Here is a 12,064-nt window from a genome sequence, read left to right as displayed (position 1 = left end):
ATTAGTGAGCTAGCACGTAATATCATATCACAATCCTCGTGCCTGTTTCCCCAAATGGCACCCCATTTCTTATTTAGTGCACTACTTTTGACCAGGGCTTATAGGGCTCTGGTCAAAAGTAGTGCCCTGTATAGGGAGTAGGGTGCCATTTGGTACGCAACCATGACCAGCCCCAGACAAGCAGACAGGGTCGAGGGGAAGGTCAGGGGTTATGGGAATGGCTGGGCAGAGAGATGAGAAGTACTATCAGCCTTAAACCTCACAGACTGATTCAGAAAATAGCACCTTTTAAAGTGATGACAAGCTTTGATTGGACGGACCTTGCACTTTATTCGATGTGTAAACAACTGCATGGCAGTGTGATTGAAGAATATGACAAACAGCGCTGACATACACACATTATCCATCAAATTTAGCCTACAGCTGATAAATGTAGTCATTTAAAAGTCATTGAAAAACCAAGAACGCACTATCTATGTGCATATACAGTACTGTGCAGAAGTTTTAGGCAGGCGTGAAAAAATGCTGTAAAATAAAAAAAAATAGACATGTTAATAGTTTATATTTATCAATTAACAAAATGCAAAGTGAGTGAACAGAAGAAAAATCTACATCAAATCAATATTTGGTGTGACCACCCTGCCTAAAACATTTGCACAGTACTGTATTTGTTGACATGTCTAATAGTAGGAAATGACTATAAGTCTAAATGATTATAGGTCTAAAATCTACTGAATTATTAATTGCTGTAACTAGCTAGTAGTGACAGTCTGTCCTTTGTTTCTCTCTTGTCAGAGCTGGCCTTTCAGGCTTGTGTTTCTGTCATGAGAAGAGTATCTCGACCAGATATGTGTTTGTGGTTTCCTGTAGTGTAGGTGGCTATGTGATCAGGGGAGGAGAGATCCTGCTCTAAGGTTGCCACATGTTCCACCGTCAGGTCCTCTTGCTGCGTTAGCAGATGTAGTCAGTTATAAGTGTTTGAGGGTTTTGGTTGTGCAATACAGTAGTCAGTTATTACACAGGCATGTGCTGTTTTATAGAACCTATTACATGTGTCTTGAGTAGCCCAATTCTTTCAGTAGGACCACATCTTCAAATGTGATTATACACCATAAATATGAAATAATTTTGCCTTAGCATATGACCTAATGCCATTTGCCAAGCAGCCTATTTCAGATCACTTATGTTAGATACATTTTACATTGAATATTCAAGGACATCGCCCAGCACAGTGTTTTGTCTACAAGCGCTGCAGTCCTTGAAAAATGTCCTTGAATGTCCTTGAACCAGATGATGACATGATCTGATGTATATTTAGTAGGTTGTAAATACACAGTGAAAATCATAACTACTTCTCTCTATCTCTCTGTGCCTCTCTCTGTCTCTCTCTCGGTCTCTCGGTCTCTCGCTCCCCCTCTGTGTCCTGCAGATCCTGCAGCAGGCGTGGCCATTCGTGGGTCAGTATCTGGAGAAGTTGCTGGTCGAGACCATTACTCCAGCCATACGTGCATCCAACACCCACCTGCAGAGCCTCAGCTTCACCACAGTCAACCTTGGGGAGAAGGTACTAACTAGAGCCCTGGCCTGTATAACATCATGTCATTACTGTATAGTAGGACCCAGGGTACTAACAAGAGCCCTGGCCTGTATAACATCATGTCATTACTGTATAGTAGGACCCAGGGTACTAACTAGAGCCCTGGCCTGTATAACATCATGTCATTACTGTATAGTAGGACCCAGGGTACTAACTAGAGCCCTGGCCTGTATAACATCATGCCATTACTGTATAGTAGGACCCAGGGTACTAACTAGAGCCCTGGCCTGTATACCATCATGTCATTATTGTATAGTAGGACCCAGAGTACTAACTAGAGCCATGGCCTGTATAACATCATGTCATTACTGTATAGTAGGACCCAGGGTACTAACTAGAGCCCTGGCCTGTATAACATCATGTCATTACTGTATAGAAGGACCCAGGGTACTAACTAGAGCCCTAGCCTGTATAACATCATGTCATTACTGTATAGTAGGACCCAGGGTACTAACTAGAGCCCTAGCCTGTATAACATCATGTCATTACTGTATAGTAGTAGCAGCCATTTATAGAAAGCCATTTATAGAAATTTGTAGTAGCCATTTATAGAAATGTAAATAAATATGTGGCTCTGGTATGCCCTGTCGTTATACTCATGAAGATGGACAGGTTCATTCTAACACTAATAACCATACAGAACAATTGCACACAGATGAATGACTTGTTATTAACAGCAGACCCCTCCCTAATAGCCTGTAGGCGAGGTGACCTTATGCAGAACAGTTTGCCGTGAACATGATCTGTGTTATTCTATATGCTTTCTATACACATAATAATACCATAATATGTTTTTTTGTCTTAGGCCATGAAGGTGGTGGGAGTGAAGGCTCACACGGAGCACGATAAGCGGCAGGTCTTACTGGACCTATACATTAGGTACACAGCCGCCGCAGCACCCCATACTGCACGCCTGTCTTCAATGCCTCTGTGATGCAGAGCACATCCAACATCTATAGTAGCAGTATGACAGTTAAATCAGCTTCCTGTTTCCTCTTCCTCCCCTCTCTCTTCTGTGCAGCTATGCAGGTGATGTGGAGATCAATGTGGAAATCAAAAAGTACTTTTGCAAAGCAGGAGTGAAGGGAATACAGGTAAAGATATAAATAACAGTATGGCTGGGGAGTGGGAGTGTATGAGAAAAATGGCCCCAAATTCTTCTCCAAAGCTAACATTATATGCTTGCTTTTATTTCTCCTTCTCCCCCTCTCTCTTATTATTTCTCTCTCTTCCCCCCTCCTTCTCCCCCTTTCTTTTATTATCTCTCTCTTCCCCCCTCCTTCTCCCTCTCTTTCATTATCTCTCTCTCTTTCCCCCTTCTTCTCCCCCCTCTCTTCTCTCTCTCTCTTTCCCCTCTCCTTCTCCCCCTCTCTCTTATTATCTCTCTCATTAACTCTATCTCCTCCCCTCTTTCTCCCTCCCTTCTCTCTCTCTGTAGCTACATGGGAAGTTAAGGGTGATCCTGGAGCCCCTGATTGGGGATGTGCCTCTGGTGGGAGCCATCACCATGTTCTTCATCCGCAGACCTGTGAGTCTCTGCTACCAGCCACTTCATTCCTTTGTTTGTTAGTCATCCATCCATCCATCCATCCATCTATTCCATGAATTAGTTAATTAACTTGATGCTGCCTTTTCATTGTCGTTGACATTTCTCCTCTCTCACAGAAGCTGGACATCAACTGGACGGGGCTGACCAACATGCTGGATATCCCTGGACTCAAGTGAGTAAGAGGGCTCCTATTGTCTTTCTCAAAGGAGTACTTATATAGTACCTGTTATGCTGTTAGTTCTGTATATGTGAGCTCATCACCCTGAAGTAATACTAACTTAGCAAGGCGTTGTCCTTGCTCACGTGTGTAGATAAGACACGCATCTAGGCATCTAGTTGTCGGATAATACAATTAAATAATTGTCAGTGCAGTGTTTAGTTGCTAACATCATACATCAAATATTCCTGTCAATATGTTCCTATTTAGTTGTATTCAACTTAGAAATCACATTTTGCTTAAAATTATTTCCAGGAAAATGTCTTCTGCCTCAGCCACATCCTAACTCAATGGGGTTGCCTCGTTGTTTATGAGTTGAATGCATGTTCCTGTCAGCAGTAGAATGGAGTCTTTGTCTATGTGTTTGTTTCCCACCTCTTTGTCCCATCCCAACGACACCCTGCATTCATTTACAGTGCCATGTCGGACACTATGATAATGGATGCCATATCCTCATACCTGGTCCTCCCCAATCGCCTCACTATCCCCCTGGTGGCCGACCTGCACGTTGCGCAGCTCCGCTCCCCTCTCCCACGGGTAACCTTACTCACATTCTAAATCACCTGTCCTGGAGAGTCACTGACTCACTGGCTGACTGAAGCATTTACCAAACATAAGAGAAAAACGCTTAGCTACAAATTGTCCAGAAACCGTGGACAGCAAAGTGTTCCTACTGTAGACTGTATTACTCATGCCTCTCTGTATGTCTGTCAGGGAGTGGTGCGTATCCACCTGTTGGAAGCTGAGGAGCTGACAGCCAAGGACACGGTCATTAAGGGGATAATAGACGGGAAGTCTGACCCGTACGCTGTGCTGCGTGTGGGCACACAGACCTTCACATCACACACCGTGGACAGCAACCTCAACCCACAGTGGAGAGAGATGTTTGAGGTGAGAGACAGAGTGAGACGGAGTGAGACGGAGTGAGAGACGGAGTACGCGAGGTGAGCGAGAGATGGAGAGAGAGAGAGCGAGGTGAGCGAGAGAGAGAGAGAGAGAGAGAGACGGAGAGAGCGAGGTGAGCGAGAGGGAGAGACGGAGAGAGACAGAGAGAGAGAGAGAGACGGAGTGAGATGGAGTGAGAGACGGAGTAAGCGAGGTGAGCGAGAGATGGAGAGCGACGGAGAGAGCGAGGTGAGCGAGAGAGAGATACAGAGATGAGAGCGACAGACAGAGAAAGAGGGAGAGAGGTGTTTGACAGAGATGTTTGAGGTGAGAGAGGGAGTTAGAGAGAGATGTTTGAGGTGAGAGTTAGAGAGAGAGACGGAGAGAGCGAGGTGAGCGAGAGAGAGAGACAGATGAGAGCGACAGAGACAGAGAAAGAGGGAGAGAGGTGTTTGACAGAGATGTTTGAGGTGAGAGTTAGAGAGAGAGAGAGAGACAGAGATGAGAGCGACAGACAGAGAAAGAGGGAGAGAGGTGTTTGACAGAGATGTTTGAGGTGAGAGAGGGAGTTAGAGAGAGATGTTTGAGGTGAGAGTTAGAGAGAGAGAAAGGCATGTCTCAGTGTTCTTACTCTTGGAGTTAAACAGCTTGGTTTGTTTTACTTGCTTCTCTCAGCAAATTCCCACAAAACGAGGGCCTGCATATTGCAGATATACCACTTTAGTGAACTATATATAAATATTTACAGCGATGGGAGCAGATCAGCATATGTGTGTCCCAAATGGCACCCTATCTCCTATTTAGTGCACTATGGGCCCTGGCAAAAATAAATGGATTATTTAAGGAATAGGATTCCTTTTCAGGTGCAGCATATTGTTACGGCAGGACGTATACTGCAACACATTATGACCGACCAGCTGTTCCTCAGCCAGCGTGTTCTGCTTCTGCAGACAAAGGGGAAACTGTGGGTTTGTAGAGAGATGAGTGAGATGTGCTGAATTGACCAAGCATCAGTGTTGGCTACTCTGCTGTGTCATGGGGACAAGAACAGTCTTGCACAAGGCTTAGAGTTTGTCTTAGAGTATGGGCTTTAGGGCTGTTGCCATTGACTCTATTTGGATGTCTGTGTTACTGATGTCTGTGATTGTGATTACATGTGTTTGTTTCTATATGTGTGTCAGGTGATTGTCCATGAAGTGCCTGGTCAGGAGTTGGAGGTGGAGGTGTTTGATAAAGACCAGAACCAGGATGACTTCCTGGGCAGGTAGCGCCCAACTCACTCCCTGGCTGTGTCTGTAGCGCCCAACTCCCTCCCTGGCTGTGTCTGTAATGCCCAACTCCCTCCCTGGCTGTGTCTGTAATGCCCAACTCACTCCCTGGCTGTGTCTGTAATGCCCAACTCTCTCCCTGGCTGTGTCTGTAATGCCCAACTCTCTCCCTGGCTGTGTCTGTAATGCTCAACTCTCTCCCTGGCTGTGTCTGTAATGCTCAACTCTCTCCCTGGCTGTGTCTGTAATGCCCAACTCTCTCCCTGGCTGTGTCTGTAATGCCCAACTCTCTCCCTGGCTGTGTCTGTAATGGCACCCCATTCCTTATTTAGTTTAATACCTTGGACTGGTTCTAGTAAAGATTAGTGCAGTACATGGGGCAGTGTCCTGTGGACTCAAAGGAGGGCACACTGGTTTTGACCTAGTACTAACACACTTCATTACACGAATCAAGTCATCAGGCATACATTTGATGATCTCAATCAGGTGTATGAGGTGCGAGGGCAACAACTCTAATGTCCACCCCTTTGAGTCCCCAGGACAGGGAAGCACTGCCCTATGTAGTACACAACTTTAGACCAGATTCTCATGCCCTACTCTGGTCAAAAGTAGTGCACTATATAGGGAATAAGCTCCATTTGGGATGCACTCCCTGTGTTGGCCATTCCATTCGCTGTTACAAATTTACTGTTTAACACTGTATGTTGTAATGTACAGTTTACATGTTCCTTCTTCCTCCCTCCCTCTCTCTCTCTCTCTCTCTCTCTCTATATATATATATATATATATGTCTCTCTCTCTCTCTCTCTCTCTCTTTCTATGTCTCTCTCTCTCGCTCTCTCTCTCTCTCTCTCTCTCTCTCTCTCTCTCTCTCTCTTTCTATGTCTCTGTCTCTCTCTCTCTCTATATATATATATGTCTCTCTCTGTCTCTCTCTCTCTCTCTCTCTCTCTCAGGGTCAAAATGGATCTAGATGTCGTACACAAGGCCAGAGTTGTAGATGAGGTGAGTTACAAGTGCTCCTTCAACACATACAGTGCATTCGTCAAGTATTCAGACCCCTTTTCCACATTTTGTTACATTACAGCCTTATTCTGAAATTGATTAAATCATACATTTATGACATTTTATAATTTCATCAAAATTAAAACAGAAATACCTTATTTACATAACTATTCAGACCTTTGCTATGAGACACGAAGTTGAGCTCAGGTGCATCCTGTTTCCATTGGGAAAGGGGAGACCTAGTCAGTTGTACAACTGAATGCATTCAACTGAAATGTGTCTTCCGCATTTAACCCTCTGAATCAGAGAGGTGCGGGGGCTGCCGTAATCGATATCCACGTCGATATCCACGTCACCTTGTCAGCTCGGGGATTCAATTCAGCAACCTTTCGGTTACTGGCCCCACTAGGCTACCAGCCGTCCCTTGAGATGTTTCTACAACTTGATTGGAGTCCATCTGTGGTAAATTAAATTGATTGGACATGATTTGGAAAGGCACACACCTGTCTATATAAGGTCCCACAGTTGACAGTGTATGTCAGAGCAAAAACCCAGTCATGAGGACGAAAGGATTGTCCGTAGAGCTCCGAGACAGGATTGTGTCGAGGCACAGATCTGGGGAAGGGTACCAAAACATTTCTGCAGCATTGAAGGTCCCCAAGAACAGTGGCCTTCATCATTATTAAATGGAAGAAGTTTGGAACCACCAGACTCTTCCTAGAGCTGGCCGCCCGACCAAACTGAGTAATCGGGGGAGAAGGGCATTGGTCAGGGAGATGACCTAGAACCCGACGGTCACTGACAGCTTCAGAGTTCCTCTGTGGAGATGGGAGAACCTTCCAGAAGGACAACCATATCTGCAGCACTCCATCAATCAGGCCTTTATGGTAGAGTGGCCAGACGGAAGCCACTCTTCAGTGGCACATGAGAGCACATGAGGCACATGAGAGCCTGCTTGAAGTTTGCCAAAAGGCACCTAAAGGAATCTCAGACCATGAGAAACAATATTCTCTAGTCTGATGAAACTAAGATTGAACTCTTTGGCCTGAATGCCAATCATCATGTCTGGAGGAAACATGGCAAAATCCCTACAGTGAAGCATGGTGGTGGCAGCATCATGCTGTGGGGAAGTTTTTCAGGGGCAGGGACAGGGAGACTAGTCCGGATCGAGAGAAAGATGAACGGAGCAAAGTACAGAGAGATCCTGGAGAGACCTGAAAATAGCTGTGCAGCGACGCTCCCCATCCAACCTGACAGAGCTTGAGACGATCTGCAGAGAAGAATGGGAGAAACTCCCCAAATAGAGGTGTGCCAAACTTATAGCGCCATACCCAAGATGACGCAAGACTTTAATCGCTGGTGCTTCAACAAAGTCCTGTGTAAAGGGTCTGAATCCTTATGTAAATGTAATATTTACATTTTTTATTTTTCCATTTGCAAAAATTTCTACCAACCTGTTTTTTTGTCATTATGGGGTATTGTGATGTCATTATGGGGTATTGTGATGTCATTATGGGGTATTGTGATGTCATTATGGGGTATTGTGATGTCATTATGGGGGTATTGAGATGTCATTATGGGGTATTGTGATGTCATTATGGGGTATTGTGATGTCATTATGGGGTATTGTGATGTCATTATGGGGTATTGTGATGTCATTATGGGGTATTGTGATGTCATTATGGGGTATTGTGATGTCATTATGGGGGTATTGAGATGTCATTATGGGGTATTGTGTGTAGATTGATGAGGGGAATTTTTTTAAATACATTTTTGAATAAAGCTGTAATGTAACAAAATGTGGAAAAAGTCAAGGGTTCTGAATACTTTCCAAATGCTCTTCACCTTATGTACCTAAAGTGAGTCTGACATTCCAATAGATTCAATAAATGGTGATCTACTTCCAATATTTGGAAGCAGCTTTTGGTCAATGAGCATTTTAACATTTACCAGCTGTTTTCTGTATCTCGTGTAGAGAGTAAACGCTCCATGCTGTGTAAAGGGCACTGAGCTGGAATGAAGGCTACCCTGAGACATGGCTGTAGACTGGGTCAGAATGAAGGCTACCCTGAGACATGGCTGTAGACTGGGTCAGATTGAAGGCTACCCTGAGACATGGCTGTAGACTGGGTCAGAATGAAGGCTACCCTGAGACATGGCTGTAGACTGGGTCAGAATGAAGCCTACCCTGAGACATGGCTGTAGCCTGGGTCAGAATGAAGGCTACCCTGAGACATGGATGTAGACTGGGTCAGAATGAAGGCTACCCTGAGACATGGCTGTAGCCTGGGTCAGAATGAAGGCTACCCTTAGACATGGCTGTAGCCTGGGTCAGAAAGAAGGCTACCCTGAGACATGGCTGTAGCCTGGGTCAGAATGAAGGCTACCCTGAGACATGGATGTAGCCTGGGTCAGAAAGAAGGCTACCCTGAGACATGGCTGTAGCCTGGGTCAGAATGAAGGCTACCCTGAGACATGGCTGTAGACTGGGTCAGAATGAAGGCTACCCTGAGACATGGCTGTAGACTGGGTCAGAATGAAGGCTGAATCTGGTAATTCCTTCAAACAGCAAGTGTCATGCAGACCCCGTGTACCTCCCTCCTCGTGATCTCCTGCTGGCTCAGTGATCTCCTGCTGGCTCAGTGATCTCCTGCTGGCTCAGTCTGTACTCACCGTTTCTCCACAATAACGTTACATCCCTCTATGACTCTCAGTGGTTTAGTGCATTTCACCACAATAACATTACCCTCCTTGCTGACTCAATGGTTTAGTCCATTTCACGACAATAACGTTACGCCCCTCTATGACTCTCAATGGTTTAGTCAGAGGTTAGTCAATGTGCATGTTTAAGATCAACTCCATGTCAGTTGGGCTATATCCAGTGGAGGCTGCTGAGGGGAGGACGGCTCATAACAATGGCTGGAATGGAGTCAATGGAATGGTATCACCATTCCACATGGAAACCACGTGTGTTGGATGTGTTTGATACCATTCCATTGACTCCATTCCAGCCATTGTTATGGGCCGTTTTCCCCTCAGCAGCCTCCACCGGCTGTATCATATTTATGTGGTTTCTGAAATGTTAAAACATCCTTTCAGTTGTGACGGTCTGGTGCACTGCTCAGCCTCACTACAATTCTCTAACACACACCTGTCTCTCTTTAACCCCCCCCCCCCTTTTCTCTCCTAGTGGTTGAAGCTGAAGGATGTGACATCAGGCAGTGTTCACCTCCGTCTGGAGTGGCTCTCTCTGCTGTCCTCTGCTGACCGACTCAGTGAGGTGTGTCCACAGCGCAGTAGTTGGTAAACAAAGATGCTGTGTAAATATTGAGCTGTATCATTCTGCCTTCAAACACTCATCAGTAGTTACCTTTTCTGCTTTGACCAGGTACATCATATTCATATACCTGAAACACTCTTGTCTGTTTCTCCCTGCGATCAGGTTATCCAGAGGAACCAGAATATGACCTGTAAGACTGGAGACCCTCCCTCTGCAGCCATCCTGTCTGTCTACCTGGACCGTGCTCAGGACCTGCCTGTGAGTACTGACTGACTGTGGCCATGTTCCAGGATGTCTTCATTGCAGTCGTACTGCACAGATGATCAGATCTCACCATGCCTAGGGAAGTGTTTAACTTCTCAGGAACTGCAGTAAAGACGACCTGGAACGCAACCTGATTGGTTCAGTCTGTCCTCAGGTAGCCTAGCGGTTAGAGGGTTCAAATAAAAATCTGCCGATGTGCTCTTGAGTAAGGCACTTCACCCTCATTTGCTCAAGGGGTGCCGTACTACTATGGCTGACCCTGTAAAACAACACATTTGTGTCTTTCAGAGGAAGAAGGGCAATAAGGACCCCAGCCCCATGGTGCAGCTGTCGGTACAGAACACAACCAAGGAGAGTAGGGTAGGAATTCACCACCATACACTCTCAGAGAGTGTAACCATTCTACCTAACCTAACCAGTATCTCATATGTTCCATCACATATAGTGGATAACGTCTTCCCTCTTGTCCCTAGACTTGCTATGGGATCAGAGGGCCTTACTGTTAACATTCTATAACATTCTATATAACCTATAATATAATGATCATTATATTCTAACCTAGCTCTGTATATTTCTTCATAAATATATCCTCGTCTCTGCCATCTCTAGATCTGTTATCTGACCTCTGACCCTGTGTGGGAAGATGCCTTCACCTTCTATATCCAGGACCCTCGCAAACAGGAACTTGATATTCATGTAAAAAATCTTATTAGAAGCATACTTTCTGTTGTCTGTCAAAGTGTTACAGAAATCCTGTTGTTACTGTGGTTACTGACACTCTTCCACCTCTTCCTCCTCCCCCACCTCTTCCCCTTCACCCTCCACCTCTTCCTCCTCCCCCTCCTGTCCTCCTTCACCTCCTGTCCTCCTACACCTCCTCCTCCTCCCTCTCTCCCAGGTGAAGGATGATGACCGGGCTCTGTCTCTGGGCAGTCTGTCCATCCCGCTGACCCGTCTGCTGGCTAGTCCTGACCTCAGCATGGATCAGTGGTTCCAGCTGGACAACTCTGGCCGCATCTATATCAATGCTGTTCTGAGGGTGGGTGGGTGGGGAACCCCCCCCCCCCACACACACACATACAGGCATACACGGAAGCACCGACGCGCACACAAAAAACACCTACAGTCGCACATAGAATGAAAACACATACCTGCATGTATGGACACACACACACACACACACACACACACACACACACAGAAACACAGCGATACAGACACACACAGAACACAGAGATACAGAACACACAGACACACACAGAACACAGAGATACAGAACACACAGACACACACAGAACACAGAGATACAGAACACACAGAACACAGAGATACAGAACACACAGACACACACAGAACACAGAAATACAGAACACACAGACACACACAGAACACAGGCATACGGTTATGGCATAACCTGTCCTAATGTTTTTCGTTCTGACTAAGCATCTCCCTCTCTTCTCTCTCCTGTGTTATAGGTTCTGCATTTAAATGAGGATGCCTCTCTTACCAGTTCCGTATCTCCTCACCTCCCAAGCCCAGGGGCAGGCCACGGAGACGGGGGTACCACGTCAGAGGTAGCCATCGGGGGAGTGGGTGGAGCCCCCAAAACTGAACCCACACGACCCCAACAGACCACCCCTGACTCGGACTTCGCTAGTGAGGTGAGTCCGCTAACAGACACACACACTGCTCCTCTCTCTCTGCTCCTCTCTCTCTTTGCTCCTCTCTCTCACTGCTCCTCTCTCTCTCTCTGCTCCTCTCTCTCTCTGCTCCTCTCTCTCTCTGCTCCTCTCTCTCTCTGCTCCTCTCTCTCATTGCTCCTCTCTCTCTCTGCTCCTCTCTCTCTTTGCTCCTCTCTCTCTTTGCTCCTCTCTCTCACTGCTCCTCTCTCTCTCTGCTCCTCTCTCTCTCTGCTCCTCTCTCTCTCTGCTCCTCTCTCTCTCTGCTCCTCTCTCTCATTGCTCCTCTCTCTCTCTGCTCCTCTCTCTCTCTGCTCCTC

The 12,064-nt window shown here is 46.1% G+C and overlaps 1 protein-coding gene across 2 annotated transcripts in view; it reads left to right on the top strand.

Moving 5' to 3' along the window:
- The window catches only part of LOC110531238 (extended synaptotagmin-1), a 40,732-nt gene that overhangs the window by 10,737 nt on the left and 17,931 nt on the right, over positions 1-12,064 (top strand). For both annotated transcript variants that reach the window (XR_016483408.1, XM_036988711.2), the window contains exons 3-17: positions 1,430-1,564; positions 2,403-2,476; positions 2,619-2,691; positions 3,036-3,125; positions 3,263-3,318; positions 3,780-3,900; positions 4,078-4,254; positions 5,430-5,512; positions 6,473-6,521; positions 9,712-9,801; positions 9,964-10,059; positions 10,354-10,425; positions 10,675-10,761; positions 10,964-11,104; positions 11,541-11,726. Coding sequence is in view for 1 of the 2 variants with exons in the window: in XM_036988711.2 (XP_036844606.2) it covers positions 1,430-1,564; positions 2,403-2,476; positions 2,619-2,691; positions 3,036-3,125; positions 3,263-3,318; positions 3,780-3,900; positions 4,078-4,254; positions 5,430-5,512; positions 6,473-6,521; positions 9,712-9,801; positions 9,964-10,059; positions 10,354-10,425; positions 10,675-10,761; positions 10,964-11,104; positions 11,541-11,726 (1,530 nt within the window). In the remaining variant the exon portion in view is untranslated. The remainder of the gene's footprint in view (positions 1-1,429; positions 1,565-2,402; positions 2,477-2,618; positions 2,692-3,035; positions 3,126-3,262; positions 3,319-3,779; positions 3,901-4,077; positions 4,255-5,429; positions 5,513-6,472; positions 6,522-9,711; positions 9,802-9,963; positions 10,060-10,353; positions 10,426-10,674; positions 10,762-10,963; positions 11,105-11,540; positions 11,727-12,064) is intronic.

Source organism: Oncorhynchus mykiss, chromosome 9 (genome assembly GCF_057628025.1).
Source record: "Oncorhynchus mykiss isolate SJ-2025 chromosome 9, ASM5762802v1, whole genome shotgun sequence".
Lineage (NCBI taxonomy): Eukaryota > Metazoa > Chordata > Actinopteri > Salmoniformes > Salmonidae > Oncorhynchus > Oncorhynchus mykiss.
The sequence above is the reverse complement of the archived record's forward strand: the minus strand, read 5'-3'. Positions and strand labels throughout refer to the sequence as shown.